The 19162-nt window shown below is 37.3% G+C and overlaps 1 protein-coding gene across 6 annotated transcripts in view; it reads right to left on the bottom strand.

Annotated features, from left to right (window-relative positions):
- ATM (ATM serine/threonine kinase) overlaps positions 1 to 19162 on the bottom strand; it is a 154485-nt gene that overhangs the window by 72809 nt on the left and 62514 nt on the right. For all 6 annotated transcript variants that reach the window (XM_051819893.2, XM_008261832.4, XM_051819896.2 and 3 more), the window contains 8 exons: positions 18596 to 18765; positions 16170 to 16416; positions 11476 to 11591; positions 10310 to 10436; positions 9005 to 9204; positions 4059 to 4233; positions 3155 to 3319; positions 1912 to 2044 (listed from right to left, as the gene is read on the bottom strand). In XM_051819893.2, coding sequence (XP_051675853.1) covers positions 1912 to 2044; positions 3155 to 3319; positions 4059 to 4233; positions 9005 to 9204; positions 10310 to 10436; positions 11476 to 11591; positions 16170 to 16416; positions 18596 to 18765 — 1333 coding nt within the window. The remainder of the gene's footprint in view (positions 1 to 1911; positions 2045 to 3154; positions 3320 to 4058; positions 4234 to 9004; positions 9205 to 10309; positions 10437 to 11475; positions 11592 to 16169; positions 16417 to 18595; positions 18766 to 19162) is intronic.

The following is a 19162-nucleotide window of genomic DNA, read 5'->3' as shown; positions in this document are numbered from 1 at the left end:
TAACATTCAGAGACTAGACCAGCATGATCAAATAGAACTTTGCGATGATGGAAATGTCTATAATGCCTGATGTCCAATGATAGTCAATAGCCACATACATTACTGAGAATTTGACATGTGGTAGTACAACAACAACAAAACCCTCAAATTTAAATTTACTGAAATATAAATACCCAAATATGGCTAATGGCTATAAGAGGGTATTCAAAAACTGTGGAAAATGCAATGAAAAAATATAATCGGGGTAGGCGTGTTGTGTAGTATTTAAGATAATGTTTGGGATGCCTGTAACCCATTTCTAAGTGTCTGAGTTTGTGTCCTGTCTCTACTTTCGATTTCAGCTTCCTATGAACGTGCACTATGGAAGCAGCAGATAATTGCTCAGCTAGTTGGTTTCCTGCCACCCATGTGAGTTCTGAGCTCTTGGCTTCAGCCTAGTCAATCCCAGCTGCTGCAGACATTTGAGGAGTGAACCAGCAGATGGAAGATCTGTTTCTGTCTTTAACAAACAAAAATACAGGAGCTGGCACTGTGGCCTAATGGGTTAAACCATCACCTGCAAGGCCAGCATTCCAAATGGGCATAGACTCAAGTCCTGGCTACTTGACTTCCAATCCAGCTCCCTGGTAAGAAAGCTGAGAAAATAGCAGATGTCCCAAGCCCTTGATGCCCAGCATCCATGTGGGAGACCCAGATGTAACTCTGACTTTCAAATAAATAAATCTTTAAAAAAATAGTAATAAAAATTTTTCAACTGTTTATTTTCTGAAATCTATACATACAAGGAGTCTTCAAGAAGTTCATGGGAAGATGCACATAATGAAGAAAGGTCACATGGACTTAAAAAAAAATGTTTTTCACCAAGATAAACTCATCTTTTAATAATTCCATTTTCCACAAACTTGTTGAGGAACCCATGTAATGCAAAAGGCAGCTCTGCTCAATAAAATTTTCAAACATACAAGAATAAGAGATATTGCTGGGTTGGATGCTGTAGCTCAATGGATTTAGCCACTGCTTGGGATGCCCACATCCAATACCAGACTGCCCATCTGAGTCTGGCTACTCCATGCTTCTGTTCTAGCTTCCTGCTAATATGCTTGGGATTTAACAGATGATGGCCCAAATACTTGGGTTCCTGCCACCTACATGGGAATCACAGATGGAATTCCTGGCTCTTGGCTTTGGCCTGGTCCAATCCTGGCTGTTGCAGGCATTTGGGGAGTGAACCAGCAGAAGAAAGAGAGCTCTCACGCTCTCTCTCCCTCTTACTCTCTGTTATTCTGCTTTTCAAATAAATAAATCAAAATAAAAGAGAGACAGTGGTGTTTATATTTTATATATCTGAGAACAAATAAACTAGAAATTCTAAACTTAGTCAAAACTAGTTTTTGAAAGTATTGAGGAAAATGAAACTAAGTGGTACTGGAAGATAAATATCAAAATAAAAGGGAAAGGGTTTGCTCCAAGGGCAATACTGTAATAATATAAACTCAAATTTAGTCAATACAAAATAAATGCTTTCATAAATATTTAGAAATAAATATAAATACATGAATATACATACACTTACACACATAACTCATACATTAGACAGATGATATAGACATTACCTTGTATGCCTGGCTTGAAGGACTTAATTTTTTTTTTAAGCATAGGGAGTTGTTACAGTTTTTAAAGCAGAGGAATAACATGAACATATTTGAATTTAGAGAAATCATTCTAGCAGAGGATGGATAAAATGAAAATAGTTCAAACTCAGGAAACCAGGCAGGAACATTTTATGGTTAGATGAGAGTCTAACCTAAATGATGAGTATCTAAACTAAAAATAGAGCATCTGAGCAAAGATTTATAAAAGATTCTTTCAAAATGAAACAGGAAGAAATAACCATGTATTTCAAGTTAGTACCCTGAGAGGCTCTCATAAGATCCATCATCTGATCTTTATGCTTTGCCAGCTGTCTCTGAAGATCCTTCAGTCCTTCAAGCCTTGTCAATGGAAGTGCATCATAAATACTTACTGACAGAAAATGATTAATCTCCTAAAAGTGAAAAACAGTTTTAAATTTTGACTTGCTTTTACAGTTATTGGTGAAGGCTGTGAAATAAAGCTTAATAAAAGAAAAAAATTATAAATAACTTTTACAGACACTGATTCATATCACTATTACTAACAAAGTAGAAATAAATTATTTTCCCACATCAAAATCTAAGAAGTTTTAATCCTTTAAATTCTAAAAGACTCTCATGATAAAACAGATTTCTAGATTACTACAGCATATTCTGCTGAAAATAGAATTGGAAAAGCTTAAATTTCAACTTATTTTCATCTTAATGTACTTAAATATTTTCAGACTGATATAATCAAATACACACTGTATTTTTAAAACCATAGTAAGATTTCTAGGGAAAGATACATCTGAGATTAATTTTGAAGCTTAAAAAGATTAAAATGAGACTGAAACTTGAAATACTCTTTAAAAAGTTAGATATCAGGGCAGACATTTGGCCTGGTGGTTGTTTGCAGTCCATATCAGACTTCCTGGGTTCAAGTCTGAACTGTGCTTCTAATTCCAGCTTCCTGCTAACATACACATGAGGAGGCAGCAAGTAATGACTCAAGTGTTTGGGCTTCTGCCACACATTTGGCCTGGCCAAATACCAAGTGCTGTGGGCATCTGGGGACTGAACAAGTAGAAGGGAACATACGCATTTTGTCTCTCAAGTAAGTAAAAATAAATTAAAAAAAAAAGAAATTTTGGAAAAAAAAATCACAAAAAATAACAAGTTAAATATAATCTTGAAAGCAAATATTATACTGAACCTCAAAGGTTCAGTAATGCTTAGACATTAATTTACCATATGATTATAAGCATTAAAATAAAAATATTTTATATCACAGCCATTGAAAAATTAAATTGAGCTCTTTACCAGAAACCTTTTGATATTTACACTTCTATTACACAGCAAGGAGATACATAAACATTTATTTTTTTTTAAACAGGGTAGACTTCATATTAGGCTTTTCTTTACCACAATTACACAAAAAGTTTCTAAAAAAAGTGTTTTTTTGCTGCTGTAGCACTAGAGTTATAAAAAGCACTACTGTCTATGCTAATACAGAAAACACTGGTGATAGAATATTTTATTACCTCCAAGAGTGAAAAAGATCCTCTACAGTACTTGATTTTTTGCTGAGTGATACGTAGATCCTTAAAAACAACATGGTCAGGAAAAGGGTCTAGAAGTTTAATCGTGATATAAAGGTTTTCATTATCCTTGTTATCTATTACTAGGTATTTCAACAAGTCCAATACCTAAATGTAATCCAAAAAGGAAACATTAAAAGGGGGGAAATTAATTGTATTTTAAAGACAACCAAAATCTCTTATAATAAATGATAAGCTAACCTAGTTCTGATAAAATGTTGCGATTACCAATACTTCTCAGACACATAGCTTTCGGTTTCAATAAGTATGTAAGGAGTTACAATAAAGTGAGCACTGAGGTCCATTATTAATTAAACATTTTTATGTGAGTGATATTGATCATATATCATTATAATGGTATGAAATGCTATCCCTAGAGATCATTACTTTTATACTTCAGCCTAAGAAACAAAAAAAAATTACCAGGTTATTAGATCAAAATTAACAAGTACTATGCAATTAAGTGATTATAAATAACAATTTATTAAATGCTTATCCAAATATTTTGCAAAAATGTTTTCCATCAAAATTAATAATTATACTAAGTAACATTTAAAACATTCATGGCATGGGAAGGCAGCAGAGGACAGTTCAAATCCTTGGGCCCATGCACCTGGCTGGAAGACCCAGAAGAAGCTCCTGGCTTCAGATCGTCCCTGCTCTGGCCACTGTGGCCATATGGGGAGTGAACCAGCAGATAAAAGACTTTCTCTCTCTCTCTCTCTGCCTCTGCTACTCTGCCTTTCAAATAAATAAATCTTTTTTAAAAAATAATAAATATTCAGCTCCTTCTAATAGTACTTTATGAATATAACTCAAATACACTGAGATTGATTTGAAAAGTTACCTGTTCCTGAACCTCCACTTGATCATGCACAAGGGGTATCAGTGTACCAACAATAACATGAAGATGGTTTTCTAAAGCATCCTTACAGTGAGTCACTGCTGTCTGGCAAACCCGACTTAATAGGTCACAACAAAGGGAGAAGCTACGTAATGACACATCCATGAAACGAGAAGGCCTATGTTGGAAAAAAACAGGTTGATAGGAAAACGGACATAAATCTATTCAAAGGTCATTATTTCTCAACATCTCTAATTCTGATATGGTCTGATACAAAGTCATTTTTATATCTAATGCTATAAGCCAAAAAGAGAAGAGACATAAGCAAAATGCAGAATAAGCTCCTCTAAGCTCCCATACCCTGACAAAAATACTAAAAATCAAGTAAAAGCATCAGAACCAACCCTGTTGAAACCTTCTAAGACAATTAAAGATTTAGAGCAATCAAGAAAATGCTTCATCAAGAAAAAGGCAAACATAGGACAGCTTTGTGATTTTACTTATCATTGTGGCTCAGCAGTAATCAAAAAAAAAAGCACCTTACAACAACCCTCATGTGGGACACTGGTTCATGAAGTGTTTCTTGAGGGAGCAAAGAAGAACTTATTTGCAAACTAACCTGTCTGAGAATTACTTGCAGGACTGATGCAAAGTGCTTGGCTGTTTTGCTTAATAGATTTCACCCAGGCCTGTGGGCAGTGTTTGAAATTTTTTAAGACTGACCAAGAGGAGCTGAAGCTGTGGTGTGTTGGAAAACACTGGAATCCCATATGGGCACCAGTCCTGGGAGACCAAGAAGCCACTCCTGGGCTTGGGACTGGCTCGACTCCAGCCATTGCAGCCTTCTGGGGAATGAACCAGCAGATGGAAGACCTCCCTTTCTTTCTCTCTCTTTCTCTCTCTGCCTCTCTGTAACTCTGCCTTTCAAATAAATAAATCTTTAAAGAAAATTGCTAAGATATAATACCACTCAAATTAACTACAGATTTGATGCAATCCCCATCAAAATTTCAAGAGACTATTTGCAGAAATGGGAAAGTTGATCTTCAAATTCATATAAAATTGCAGGAGGCCCCAAATAGCTAAAACAATCTTGAAAAAGAAGGCCAAGGGGCTGGCGCTGTGGCTCACTTGGTTAATTCTCTGCCTGCAGCACCAGCATACCATATGGGCGCCAGATTCTGTCCTGGTTGCTCCTCTTCCAGGCCAGCTCTCTGCTGTGGCCCGGGAAGGCAGTGCAGGATGGCCCAAGTGCTTGAGCTCCTGCACCTGCATGGGAGACGAGGAAAAAGCACCTGGCTCCTGGCTTCGGATCAGCGCAGCACCAGCCGCGGCGGCCATTTGGGGAGTAAACCAACGGAAGGAAGACCTTTCTCCCTTTCTCTCTCTCTCTCACTGTCTAGAGCTCTACCAAATAAATTTAAAAAAAAAGAAAAGAAAAAGAAGGCCAAATTTGGAGGAATTTCCTGAATTCTAAAATTCCTATAAAGCTACAGAAATAAAAACAGTATGCTACTGACATAAGAATATAGACATATAGACCAATTAAATATAGCTCAGAGTCCAGAAGTAAACCCTTTCTGAGTGTGAAATTGATTTTTGAAAAGGGTGCCAAATCCATCCAGTGTAGAGAGAACATTCTATTCAACAAGTGGTGCTTGGAGGCAGGCACTGCGATAAGCTATGGGACACATGCACCCCAAACTGCCTCCTATAACAGAGTACAGTTTGGGTCCTGGTTACTCTGCTTCCATTTCATCTCCCTGGGAAACAGCAGATGATGGCTCAAATACTGGAGTATTTGCAATCCATGTAGGATACCTGGATGGAGCACCCAGCTTCAGCCTGACCCAAGCCCAAACCCAAGCCCAAGCCCAGTAGCTGCAACCACTTGGAGTGAACCAGTGAATACAAGATCTGTCTCTCCCTCTGCCACTCTTTCAAATAAATAAATATAAAACAAACAAATATGTAGTGTTTGGACAACTACATTGCCACATATGAAAAAATGAAACTGGACTGCTATACTTCACTCCATATAAAACAATTAACTAAAGCAGCAGGCATTGGGTACACAAGTTAAGATGCTAAATGGAATGCCTGTGTCCCTTCATTAATTAAGTGCCTCCGTTTCAGTCCCACCTCTGCTTCTGATTTCAGCTTCCTGCTAATGTACACATTTGGAGATACAAAGTAATGGCTTAAGAGTTTGAGTTCCTGCTACCTATGTGGGAGATACAGATGGAGTTCTGAGTTCTTGGCTTTGGCCTGGCCTGGCTCTGGAATCTACAGGTACTAGGGAATGAACCAGCGAATGAAAATCTCTCTATCTCTTTATCCCTTTCAAATAAATAAAGAAAAGGAAAAAAAAAAAAAAAAAGAAACGAAAAAATACTAACTCAAAATGGATCAATGATTTAAATACCAAAGTTCCTCAAAAAAATTCATGGAAAATGACTGTCATGAAAAATCTATCCATGGACTTCAAAATGATTTTACAAGTTAAATAAAGTTAGCTTACTCATTCCATTTTTCCATGATTTTTTTGAAGTATCTTCATATGAGAGCTGAAACCTTAGAATAAAACCTAAGGTTAAATCTTTATGGCTTAATGCTATAACGAGTACTCAAACAGTATTTTTCACTTTGTGTTTCTATGTGGGTGCAAACTGTTGAAATCTTTACTTAATGTATACTAAACTGATCTTCTGTATATAAAGAAAATTGAAAATGAATCATGATATGAATGGAAGGGGAGAGAGAGTGGGAAAGGGGAGGGTTGCGGGTGGGAGGGAAGTCATGGAGGTGGGGAGCCAATGTAATCCATAAGCTGTACTTTGGAAATCTATACACATTAAATAAAAGTTAAAAAAAAAAACATCTTTCTGGCCAGGGGCTGCCAATGTGGCGCAATGGGTAAAGCCGCTGCCTGCAGTGCCAGCATTCCATATGGGCACCAGTTCAAGTCGTGGCTGCTCCACTTCCGATCCAGCTTTCTGCTGTGGCCTGGGAAAGCAGTACAAGATGGTCCAAGTCCTTGGACCCCTGCAACCACCTGGAAAGACCCATAAGAAGCTCCTGGCTTCGGACTGGTGCAGCCCCGGCTGTTGCATCCAGTTGGGGAGTGAACCAGAGGATGGGAGACTTCTCTCTCTCTCTTAACTATGACTTTCAAATAAATAAATAAATCTTAAAAAAAAAAAAAAAAAAACTATGACCATGGATTTGACAATGGATTCTCACATATGACACAAAAGAATGAACAACAAAAGAAAAAAAAGATATTAACTGGACTTTATCAAAAGTAAAAATCTAGAGACATCACATGCCATTACAGGGAAGTGCAAAAAAGACAATTTACAGAATGGAAGAAAACACTTGCAAATCAATTATAATATCTGGAATATATAAGGAACTCCTCAGGCTCAACAAAAGACAACCAAGTTTTTTAAGTATATAATGAACTTGAATATTTGTCCAGAGATACACAAATGGTCAATAAGCACATGAAAAACTGTTTAACGTTACCAGCCACTAGAGAAATACACAATCATAACTGATGAGATACTGTTTCACATTAACCAGGATGACTAGATAAACAAAAACTAAGCTTAGGTGACAATGTGAAGATATTTAAAGCCTTGAGCATTTTAAGTGAAATGTAAAATTGTTCAGCTACTCTGGAAAAGTTTGGCAGTTCCTCAAACAGTTAAATATAAAATTACCATATGAACTCTCAATGCCACTATTGGGTATATATACAAAAGAACTGAAAAAAGAGATACCTATACACCAATAGGCATGGCATCACTATTTAAAATAACCAAAAGGTAGAAACAACTCAAGTGTTCACCCACTGATGAATGGAGAAACCAGATAATCAAAAATTTTTCCTCCATAAAAATAAATGAACTTTTTTTTTCATTTTCAATTATCTTTATATACGGAGGATCAATTTAGTATATACTAAGTAAAGATTTCAACAGTTTGCACCCACATAGAAACAAAGTATAAAGTACTGTTTGAGTACTAGGTATATCGTTAATTCACATAGTACAACACATTAAGGACAGAGATCCTACATGGGGAGCAAGTGTACAGTGACTCCTGTTGTTGATTTAACAATTGACACTCTTGTTTATGGCGTCAGTAATCACCTGAGGTTTTGTCATGAGTTGCCAAGGCTATGGAAGCCTCTTGAGTTCACAAACTCTGACCTTATTTAGACAAGGCCATAGTCAAAGCGGAAGTTCTCTCCTCCCTTCAGAGAAAGGTACCTCCTTCCTTGATGGCCCGTTCTTTCCGTTGGGATCTCACTCACAGAGATCTTTCAAATAAATGAACTTTTGACACATACCATGACATGCCAGACACAAAAGGACAAACATTACACTATACTAATCATATTAAATATATAGAATGCATAAATTCTAGACAGAAAGTAGATTAGAGGTTATCAAAGGCTAGAAGGAAATGGAATGCAGAGTTATTGCTTAATAAGTAGAGAGGTTCTAATTAGGTAAAAAAAATTGTAAATAGTGATAGTTGCACAACACTGTAGACATAATGCATGTCACTAAATTGGACATTTAATGGTAAAAATTACAAGTTTTATGTTAAATATTTTACAATAAAAAAATAGAAATCTCAACTCAATGGAAAATATCAGACATGCAAAACTGAACTTACAGCCACAATTCTACAATAACTTATTTAAGAATGTAACTAGAATATTTATTTTAAAATGTTGATAATCCTCAGTATTCAAGATGTCTAGAAATGGAGAAGCAGATGTACAATTTTCAAAAACAAATAGGCAGATATAGTATACATCTTAAAACACAAAATGCAGAAAACACTACGGCATCTATTTCTTAGAAGCTATAAAATAAATCTTCAAGAAAAAGACAAACTCTTTATAAGCTATTCCAAATGTATCTCTCACTTACCGTTTGTTAATATAGTGAATCAAAGTATAAATAACATCTCGAAGAACAAAGGCCCATGCTCCTCCCAAGCCACTTTTTATATCTTTCAGTAATAAACTAACAAAGAGATGATATATTTTAAGAATTCTGTGCCTTCTATAAACATTATTTGTCTCTGCTGCTTGCTCACATATAGCCAGAAGAATTTTCTGATAGGAATCCTAAAAAATATACATAAATTTAGTACAAACTTATCTAATCATATACTTAGCTATAATAAATATATATTTAAAATCACCAAATAGAACGTAGATTTGGGTTTCACATCAAATGAAAACTATCACATTAACAAAATTAGTTTCTTCACCTTAAAGCTATTACAAATTTACTTAGCTTTCAGAGACTAAACTTCAATTAAATAGTATATTGTTATTAAAAAACAGAAACATCCTCTGAACTAATACATGAATATAGTGTCACAGAACTCGTAAGTAACATACTTCAGTTAATACAGACAAGTGAAATACAAAAATAAAAACTCGTAAACTGGGGCACGTGTTTGGTACAGATATCATGTGGGATGCCCACATCCTGTATCCCACTGCTTAGGTTTGAGTCCTAGTTCTGTTTGCAATTCCAAACTCCTGCTAATGTGCACCCTGAGAGGCAGTAGATGATGGATCAAGTAATTGGGTCTTCACCTTGCGGCGCCGGCACACCGGGTTCTAGTCCCGGTTAGGGCGCCGGATTCTGTCCCGGTTGCCCCTCTTCCAGGCCAGCTCTCTGCTATGGCCAGGGAGTGCAGTGGAGGATGGCCCAGGTGCTTGGGCCCTGCACCCCATGGGAGACCAGGAAAAGCACCTGGATCCTGGCTCCTGCCATCGGATCAGCGCGGTGCGCCGGCTGCAGCGGCGGCTATTGGAGGGTGAACCAACGGCAAAAGGAAGACCTTTCTCTCTGTCTCTCTCTCTCACTGTCCACTCTGCCTGTCAAAAAAAAAAAAAAAAAAAAAAGTAATTGGGTCTTTGATACCCATATGGGAGATCCAGATTGATTTTTCAGCTGCCAGCTTCAACTGGCCCACTCCTACCTATTCTACACCCTTGGAGAGTAAAAAAATACCCCCGGGATGGGAGATCTCTGTCTGTCTCCAACTCTTCCGTTCAGATAAGCAAAATTAATTAATTAATTTTTAAAAATACTTGTAAATGAGTGTTTCTCAATTATTCAGATAAATTTACCATTTATTTTCTCTCTTTAAAATGTAATTACTCTAGATGAGAAAGAAGAAATTCATTAATTATAATATTAAAAATGTATACTTACAGGGCTTTTAGAGAGAATTTCTAAAATGCTCTTAAGTTTTGTTTTATGACAGTTGCTGATATAGGCAAATGTTGCTTTAATCACATGTGATGGAAAATGAGGTGGATTCGGAGCAGGATCCAAATCCCTAAAAGATTGGAACAAATGCAGTCATCATTTTCAGAAGAAAACTACCAGGAAAAAAAAAAACAGGTATGATAGACCAGTGAACTTCCAAAATGAAAATTTACATAACCTCTAAATTTTTAAAATTACTGTTTCTACTAAAAAAACTATACGTTTAGCAAATTAACAAATGAAATTACAGTCCATAGACATCAATCAAAATATCTAAGTGACTTAAACAACCTTAGATGATCTGCTTAAATAATCTTTTATAAAGTAATGACAGCTCCATAAATTAGCCTTACAGTATTACTTCAGTTCAGGTGTGAATTAAAGCTCCAGGAACAACATTTTAAGACACAGCAATCAAACACTATTTAGATAAAATGAAATTATATATTTCAAAGTATCCTGTTTGGTATTATTTTATATGCCTATCACCATGGCACATATAAAAAAAGGAATACATAGTATTTCTAAGTAGCTTAAATTCAAGTTGGGAAAATAACATTCACATTCATAAACTCATTCAAAGGTACTTTAAAGTGGAATTAAAAGGTAAGTTTATTTTGGTGCATAAAATTCATGCACAATTTTTTAATATGCTTTTCCATGGATTCTTTTAAGACACCTGCATAACCAAGGGTAGTAGACATTCAGATTGAACTGCATAGCTGAGAAGTATGATTCTGACAGCTGACAAGTATGACAAAGAAAATGTAATTTAGAAAGGTAATTTATACATAAAAAGAGAAAACAAGATTAACATGCAAGGAGGAAAAAAGTTTGGAGACAACAAACAAAAAAATGCTCAAATACTATAGAAAGATTGAAAAGACAAAGGTCATTGGATTTGTTAACAAAGCAGTCATCCAGAAAGAGCTATTTCTATTGGCAGTTAGGTAATTGATTCAATTCATAGGTAGTGATTTTTAAAGAAACAAACTTTTAAAACAAAATACATTTCTAAAAATTGAAATAGACAACTGAAGCTATTGATCAATCACTTTCCTAGGAATTCCTCAACTTGCAGCTATTCTCTAATATTAAAATGTGCATACCCTGAAAACTCAGAGAGGTCAGTGCTTTGGCTGGCATCAGAATTTGCTGGTTCATGTAATGTCATTAATAACTCTACCACAATCTCTGGTAAATTGCTAATAAACAGATGATCAATCTGAAAGGAAACAAAATTAAAATATATTTAATATTTTTACATCTGTAACCTTTAACACAGCTCAAAAGACTTATGTTGTTGCCGTATCTACAGAATTATTTAGTGACTATAAAAGAAAACACATAACCAAAAGACTAAGATCTGCAAGATACATAGCTAACTGCACCTTTTTCTTACATGCAGCCAACCTGCATACTATGAGGAAAGTAGAAACCATATTATATAATGGTCTCTTAATCCAATTCTCACATTTTATTTATTTTTAAAGATTTATTTATTTGAGGGATGGTTGTTATGGCATAGTGGGTAAAAAGCTATCACCTGCAAGGCTGGCATTTCCTATGTGTGCAGGTTTGTGTCTTGGCTGCTCCACTTCCAATCCAGCTCTCTAAAGGCCTGGGAAAAGCAGCAGCAGATGGCACAAGTGTTAGGGCCCTTACTACTCATGTGGATGAGCTGGATGAAGCTCCTGGCTTTGCCTGGCCCATCCCTGGCTGTTGTGGCCATCTGGGGAGTAAAGCAGCAGATGGAAGCTCTCTAACTGACATTCAAATAAATATTTTGAAAAATAATAATAAAAGATTTACTTCTTTGAAAGGCAGAGTGACAGGGGAAGGTGGCAGAGAGAAAGATCTTCTGGGTCTCACACAGATTAACCCACTCTACAAGAACAGCACCTGGTAGTCTTAATTTTAAAGAAACATTTTAACTGAAGCTTTGGTCCTAGCACTAAATGCTTCAACCTAGTAATTCCCCTGCCCACAAAGGCCCTAGTGACCTAAACCATTTCTCAGTTTACAATTTTCTCTTGATTTATTTGAGAACTCCATCATTTGTAGAATTTAAGAATTCTCAGGGCTGGTGCAGTGGCTTAAACCCATATGGGCACCAGTTGGAGTCCCAGCTGCTCCACTTCCAATCCAACTCCCTGCAAATGCGCCTGGGAAAGCAGTGAGGATGGCCCCAGTCCTTGGGCCCCTGCACCCACATGGCACACTGGGATGAAGCTCCTGGCTCTTGGCTTCAGATCAGCTCAGTTCTGGCTGCTGTGGCCATTTGAGGAGAGAACTAGAAGACGGAAGACCTCTCTCTGTCTTCATCTCTCTCAGTAAATCTTTCAAGAAATTAAAACAAAACAAAACACAAACCTTAAAAAATTCTCAGTGACGGGCAATACCGCTATTTGCTCACTGCATGGCTTCTACCCAACTTTCTACCCAACTTCTACTCTGGTGAGATCCCAAATTCTGAGGCTAACTGCTACTTACATCCCCTTTCATCTAGAGTCAACTAAAACCTTCCCTCAGGGAGCATAATTTCATCATTCTGCTTCCCACTACTGGCAATTTGTATCCTCACAAAGGGCATACATTCTCTAAAAAAATTAATTTGCTATGTTATATGTCAGTCAAATGTGAACTGTGAAGTTGACAGTTATTATTTCTCTAAATAATGAATTATAGTGTTCTAAAGTAAAAGTCTATTTATTAGATGTGCAAAGAGATTCAGAAACACTCTAACAGCAAAACATATTTTGGAGCAAGACAAGAAAGAAACCTAACAAACATTCTAACTTTTCCCTCAAGTTTTCATATCAGTTGTCCATGTTATCTCCAAAGTTTCAACTCTTCTAAAATCCAGCTTTTCCATACTATGTGGAATAAGTAAGGGAAAACTAGGGAAATCTGTTTAATATCAGAAGAATAATTTTAAGATTTATTTTTTATTTATTTTAAAGCCAGAGTTACAGAGACAGAAGGAGAGACAAAGACAGACGGAGAAAGATAGAAAGATCTTCCATCTACTGGTTTACTCTTCAAATGGCAACAACAGCAGGAGTTGGGCCAGGCTGAAGACAGGAGCTTCTTCTGAGGCTTCCACATGGATGCAGGGGTCCAAACACTTGGGCTATCCTCTGCTGCTTTCTCAGATGCATTGGCAGGGAACTGGATCAGAAATGGAGCAGCCGGGTCTCAAACTGGCGTCAGTGTTGGATGGCAGCATCACTGGCAGAGGCTTAACCTGCTATGCCACAATGGTGGCCTGTAGAGGAACAGTTATTGAGTTCTTCTGTGCATAAAATAGCTGACTTCAATAGTTTTATAGGATTCTCTAATAAGCTAGATCTGTAAGGTCTACCAACAGCATATAAAAATTGCTCAGATTTTAGGTACAGCCAAAAATCTTATGATTTGTAAATATTTTAGGCATTCAACAACTCAAAAATTTTAGATGATTCCAAAACTATTAATATTTATACTAACTTTCATAGACACACAAAAGGAATCCTATGAGTCTAAATCACAGAAAGCACATGTAGGGCCAGCGCTGCGGCTCACTAGGCTAATCCTCCACCTTGCGGCGCCGGCACACCGGGTTCTAGTCCCGGTCGGGGCGCCGGATTCTGTCCCGGTTGCCCCTCTTCCAGGCCAGCTCTCTGCTGTGGCCAGGGAGTGCAGTGGAGGATGGCCCAGGTGCTTGGGCCCTGCACCCCATGGGAGACCAGGAGGAGCACCTGGCTTCTGCCTTCGGATCAGTGCGGTGCGCCGGCCGCAGAGGCCATTGGAGGGTGACCCAACGGCAAAAGGAAGACCTTTCTCTCTGTCTCTCTCTCAGTGTCCACTCTGCCTGTCAAAAAAAAAAAAAAAAAAAAAAAAAAAAGCACATGTAGAAAAAGTTATATCTACAACTTAACGCTAAGTGAAAATGAGCAAGAACTTCTGTCTTTAACCAGTAAGCTAAGAAATAATTATTTAGGTTTTGCCTTGAGACCAGTGTTTCAATCAGGATCAAATGTGATCAGTTTTCCCTCCTAAACCCATTCTGACTCTTGGTTAGTTGTCTTTTACTCATATTCAAAAAGAAATAAATTTGGAGTAAAAAAAGGTTTTTTTACTTAGGATATTTTACATATGCATTTTTTAAAAGGTTTATTTGAAAGACAGGCCACACACACAGACACAGACACAGACACAGACACAGACACAGACACACAAGCCTTCTGTCTGTTGGTTCATTCCACAGATGACTCCAACAGCTGGGGATGAGGCCAGCCCAGGCCAAAATCAGGACCCAAGAATATTGTCTTGGTCTCCCACATGGGTGATAGGGGCCCAAGTACTTAAGCCATCAATTGGTGCCTTCCTGTGCACTTTAATAGGAAGCTGGGTTAACAGCAAAGTAGCCAGGATTTGAACTGGCATTCTAATATGGGATACAGGTATTCCAGGGAGCAGCTTAATCCACTGTGCCACAAATGAATTCTTCTGCACATAAAATGAGAGGATTCTGTAATAGGCCAGATCTGTAGTACAGAGCAATAGCCCAAATATATGTATTTTAACCCAAGTTGCTTCAAATAATTTGACCATAAAACAAAGCTAGCTTTGTGAGTTCCTTCTTTATTAGACTCCTTCTTTTAACAAATCTTTAGTGATGTTGCTTGAGATGCCCACATTCTGTATCAGAGTTACCTGGGTTAAAGTCCTGGCTCCACTCCCAATTCCAGCTTCTTGTTAATGTACAGCACCCTGGTGGGCAGCGGATGATATAGTTGGGTCCTTGCCACCCACGTGAGAAACCTGGAATAAGTTCTAGGTTCTAGGCTTCAGCCTAGCAGTCCTACCTACTAGGGGGTATTTAGGGAGTGAACCAGTAAATGGAAGATCTGACTTTCTCTCCAACAAACAAATAAAAAAACTTAAATACTTAATGAACACCCAATATATAATAGGTGGGTGGAATACATCAGCCCCTGGATCTCCCTACCACTAAACGACATAAGTCCTACCTTCATAGTACTTATATTATAGAAGAGAAGAATAATATTAAAAATGAATAGAATTTAAAAGTGGATTATGCGGCCAGCATTGTGGTACAATGGATTAAGGCATCACCTGCAATGTCAGCATCCCCTATCAGCATACCAATTCAAGTCCTGGCTGCTCTGTTTACAATCTGGCTCCCTGCAAATGATGCCTGAGAAAGCATAAAATGATACAAGTACTTGGGCTCTTGACACCCATGTGGGACTCGATGGAAATGCCCAAGTCCTGGCTGTTGTGATATTTGGGGATTGAAACAGTAGATGGAAGATCTGTTTCTCTGCCTTTCAAAATAAATCTTATGTTAGAAGGTATAAAGTGTCATTAGAAAAAAAAAAGCATGCAAGGCCTGGAAATTTGGTATGGTGCTTTTCCTGGAAAAGCAGAAAACTTTTGAAGAGGGAGTGAAGAAGGTTTTCTATATACACTATTCAGTGTTACTTGAACTTAACATCCAGTTTGCAGTCATGTATTATTAGTAATTAAAATAAATATGAAAAGGCAGAGATAAAATTATTTCAAAAAAATTTTTTACTGTTTCTTTTTGAGTATTTTTGAGAAAATATTTCCACTGACATAAGTGCCAATCAAAGGTAGAGAACACCACTCAACAACAAAAAAATCATGGATTGCTACGTTATTAACTACCACAAACTAAATGTAATTTCAAAAATGATTACTAAATAGGCTTAAAATTTAAAGTTTACAAATCAAACCAATTAGGGGATAAAAAGTAAGTAACATTCATCCTTACCTGTTTTCCTAATAAGTTCTCACTTTTAAGCATATCATAAACTGTGGAAGCAATCTCTCTTTGCTGTGCCATCCCACTGTCTTTTGCATCCTCGTAGGCAAAATAAGGAAGAATATTTACAAGAATCTTTGGAAAGCAGTCTACTAGAAGACTTTTCCAATCTTCTTGAATCTGATTAGCAATGGCTTTCACCTCATCGAAATGACTTCTAATCACCAGATGTGGAATCAATATTTTATAACAAGATCTAAAAATGAAAATTTTAAAATTTGGCAAGTAAAGTTTTTCAATGTAAAATTTTAAAATACAGTTCTTAGATTAATAAAATGTTTTCATATAGCCAACACTGGAGCATCACTATATCAAGATTAGTAAATATTCTTATTTTATGTTTATGGAGAAATAAAATTAAATTGGAAATAGTAATGTAACACATAGTTTATACTATACCATCTTTTTTTTTTTTATTAAAGATTTATTTATTTGAAAGACAGAGTTACAGAGAAAGGTAGGGTGAGACAGAGAGAAAGAGAGAGAGAGAGAGAGAGAGAAAATGAGAGAGTGAGAGTCAGAAAGGGAGAGAGAGAGACAGAGTTCTTCATTCTTCTGGTTCATTCCCCAAATGACCATAACAGCCAGAGCTGAGCTGATCCGAAGCCAGGAGCCAGGAGCTTCCTCCAGGTCTCCATGTGGGTTCAGGGACCCAAGGACTTGGGCCATCTTCTACTGCTTTCCCAGGACATAGCAGAGAGCTGGATCGGATGTGGAGCACCTGGGACTTGAACCGGCACCCATTTGGGATGTTGGCACTGCAGGCTGGAGCGTTAAGCCACTGCGCCACAGTGTCAGCCTCACTATACCATCTTAATTCTGTGATCAAAATGTGTGGTGAGGGGTCGGCCCTGTGGTGTAGTGTGAAAAGCCGCCACCTGCAGTGCTGAAATCCCATATGGGTGCCCGTTGGAGACCCAACTGCTACACTTCTGATCCAGCTCTCTGCTACAGCCTGGGAAAGCAGTGGAAGATGGCCCAAGTCCTTGGGTCCCTGTACCTTCATGAGAGACCCGGAAAAAGCTCCTGGCTCCAGATTAGCCCAGCTTTGGCCATTTCAGCCATTTTGGGAATGAACCAACAAATGGAGAACCCTCCCCCCCTGTAAATCTGTCAAATAAATAAATAAATCTTTTAAAAAAAGAAAAAAAGTGTGGTGAGAGGGGTTGGAAATTTGGCCTGATGGTTAAGCTGTTAGCTGGGATGCCTACATCTCGTATCAGAGAGCTTGAGTTCCAGACCTGGACCTGCTCCCAATTCTAGTTTCTGGCTAATTCACACCCTGGGAGGCAGCAGGTGATAGCTCAAGCATTTGTTTCTCTACCACGAATTGGAAGACCTGGATTGAGTTCCTGGCTCCCAGGTCTGGTCCTAGCCAGGAGTTACAGAGGGCATCTGAGCTGGATGAGAAGCAGAGCAGCCAGAACTCAAAACAGAGCTCATATAAGATGTTGGCTTCACTGGCAGCAGCTTAACCTGCAATTCCACGATGCTGGTCCCTAAACATTAGTGTTTAGTTGTTTCAAACCTCTCATTTAAAAAAAAAAATTCCTCTACATAGTTAGTAAAATGAATACTTTTCCTTTAAACTTCTAAATCTAACAGAAATGACTAAATATCCTTATAGTCCAGTAACACACACACACAAAAAGACAAATACTCAGCCACTAGTAGTTTATCTTTGATTTTTTTCAAAGAGGAAATTATCAAATATTAAAGCTAAAAGGAACACTAAAGATCTCATATAACTCCCTCACTTTATAGAGTAAAAGTACAAGATGCTGTGAGTGATTACATGTATTGCCCAAATCCCATGGCTGGTTATTGACACAGTTAAGATTAAATCTTAAAGCCAGGGGCCGGCACTGTGGTGCTGTGGGTTAACACCCTGGCCTGAAGTACTGGCATCCCATATGGGTACCAGTTCTAGTCCCGGCTGCTCCACTTCCAATCCAGCTTTCTGCTATGGCCTGGGAAAGCAGTACAAGATGGTCCAAGTCCTTGGGCCCCTGCACCCATGTGGGAGATCCAAAAGAAGCTCCTGGCTCCTGGCTTTGGATCGATGCAGCTCCGGCCATTGAGGCCAATTGGGGAGTGAACTACCAGATGGAAGACCTCTCTCTCTCTCTCTCTCTTTGCCTCTTCTCTCTCTGTGTAATTCTGACTTTCAAATAAAAATAAACAAATCTTTAAAAAAAAATGTTAAGGCCAATGACTACTTTCAATACATTCTCATTAAATCAAGCTGTCCTGCTCCTGACACCATGCAGCCTTTTACTTGTGTGTAGGAAGATGGTACAGGGGAGGTGAATTGCCAAACATTATAACCTAATTTTAAATTAAACATATTTTACATATGTCATTTATATACATACCTATAAAAATCCTCAACATTTTTGTAGTTTAATAAAATATAAGGAAAGGAAGATAATCTGTATTCAGTATTTTGACAATTAAGCCATTCTAAAACCAAATAATCTAAATGAGAAGCCATAAAGTCTTCTAAATTTCTATATCCAAAAGCTTCAGAAACTTTCTCCAAAACCTGCAAAAACCAAAAGTTGATACCTTTAAAAAATGAAGTCTTTATTAACAGCATTTAGTTTGAGTTTTTTTTTTTTCATTTTATTTTTAGCCATTTTATTCAAGAGGGATTTCAATGAAGAAAATTTTAAGATGACTCCTAATGAGGTAGGACATTGTATTAGAATTCTACAGTCAGTTTGAATTCTAGTTCTGCATTGTTTATTGGTATGTGACCTTAGACAAATTATTTTTTTACTTCATTTTTAAATTATAAAATAAGAGTGACATTTTGAAGAAAATTAAATGAGATTTTCTGTGTATAACATGCTTTGTAATGTGCCAAATATGGCAAGTAGTCAGTTAATTACTTTTACTATATAAAATTACTATATAAAATGCAGTATTTAGTTTGAGTT

Source organism: Oryctolagus cuniculus, chromosome 1 (genome assembly GCF_964237555.1).
Source record: "Oryctolagus cuniculus chromosome 1, mOryCun1.1, whole genome shotgun sequence".
Taxonomy (NCBI): Eukaryota; Metazoa; Chordata; class Mammalia; order Lagomorpha; family Leporidae; genus Oryctolagus; species Oryctolagus cuniculus.
The sequence above is the reverse complement of the archived record's forward strand: the minus strand, read 5'-3'. Positions and strand labels throughout refer to the sequence as shown.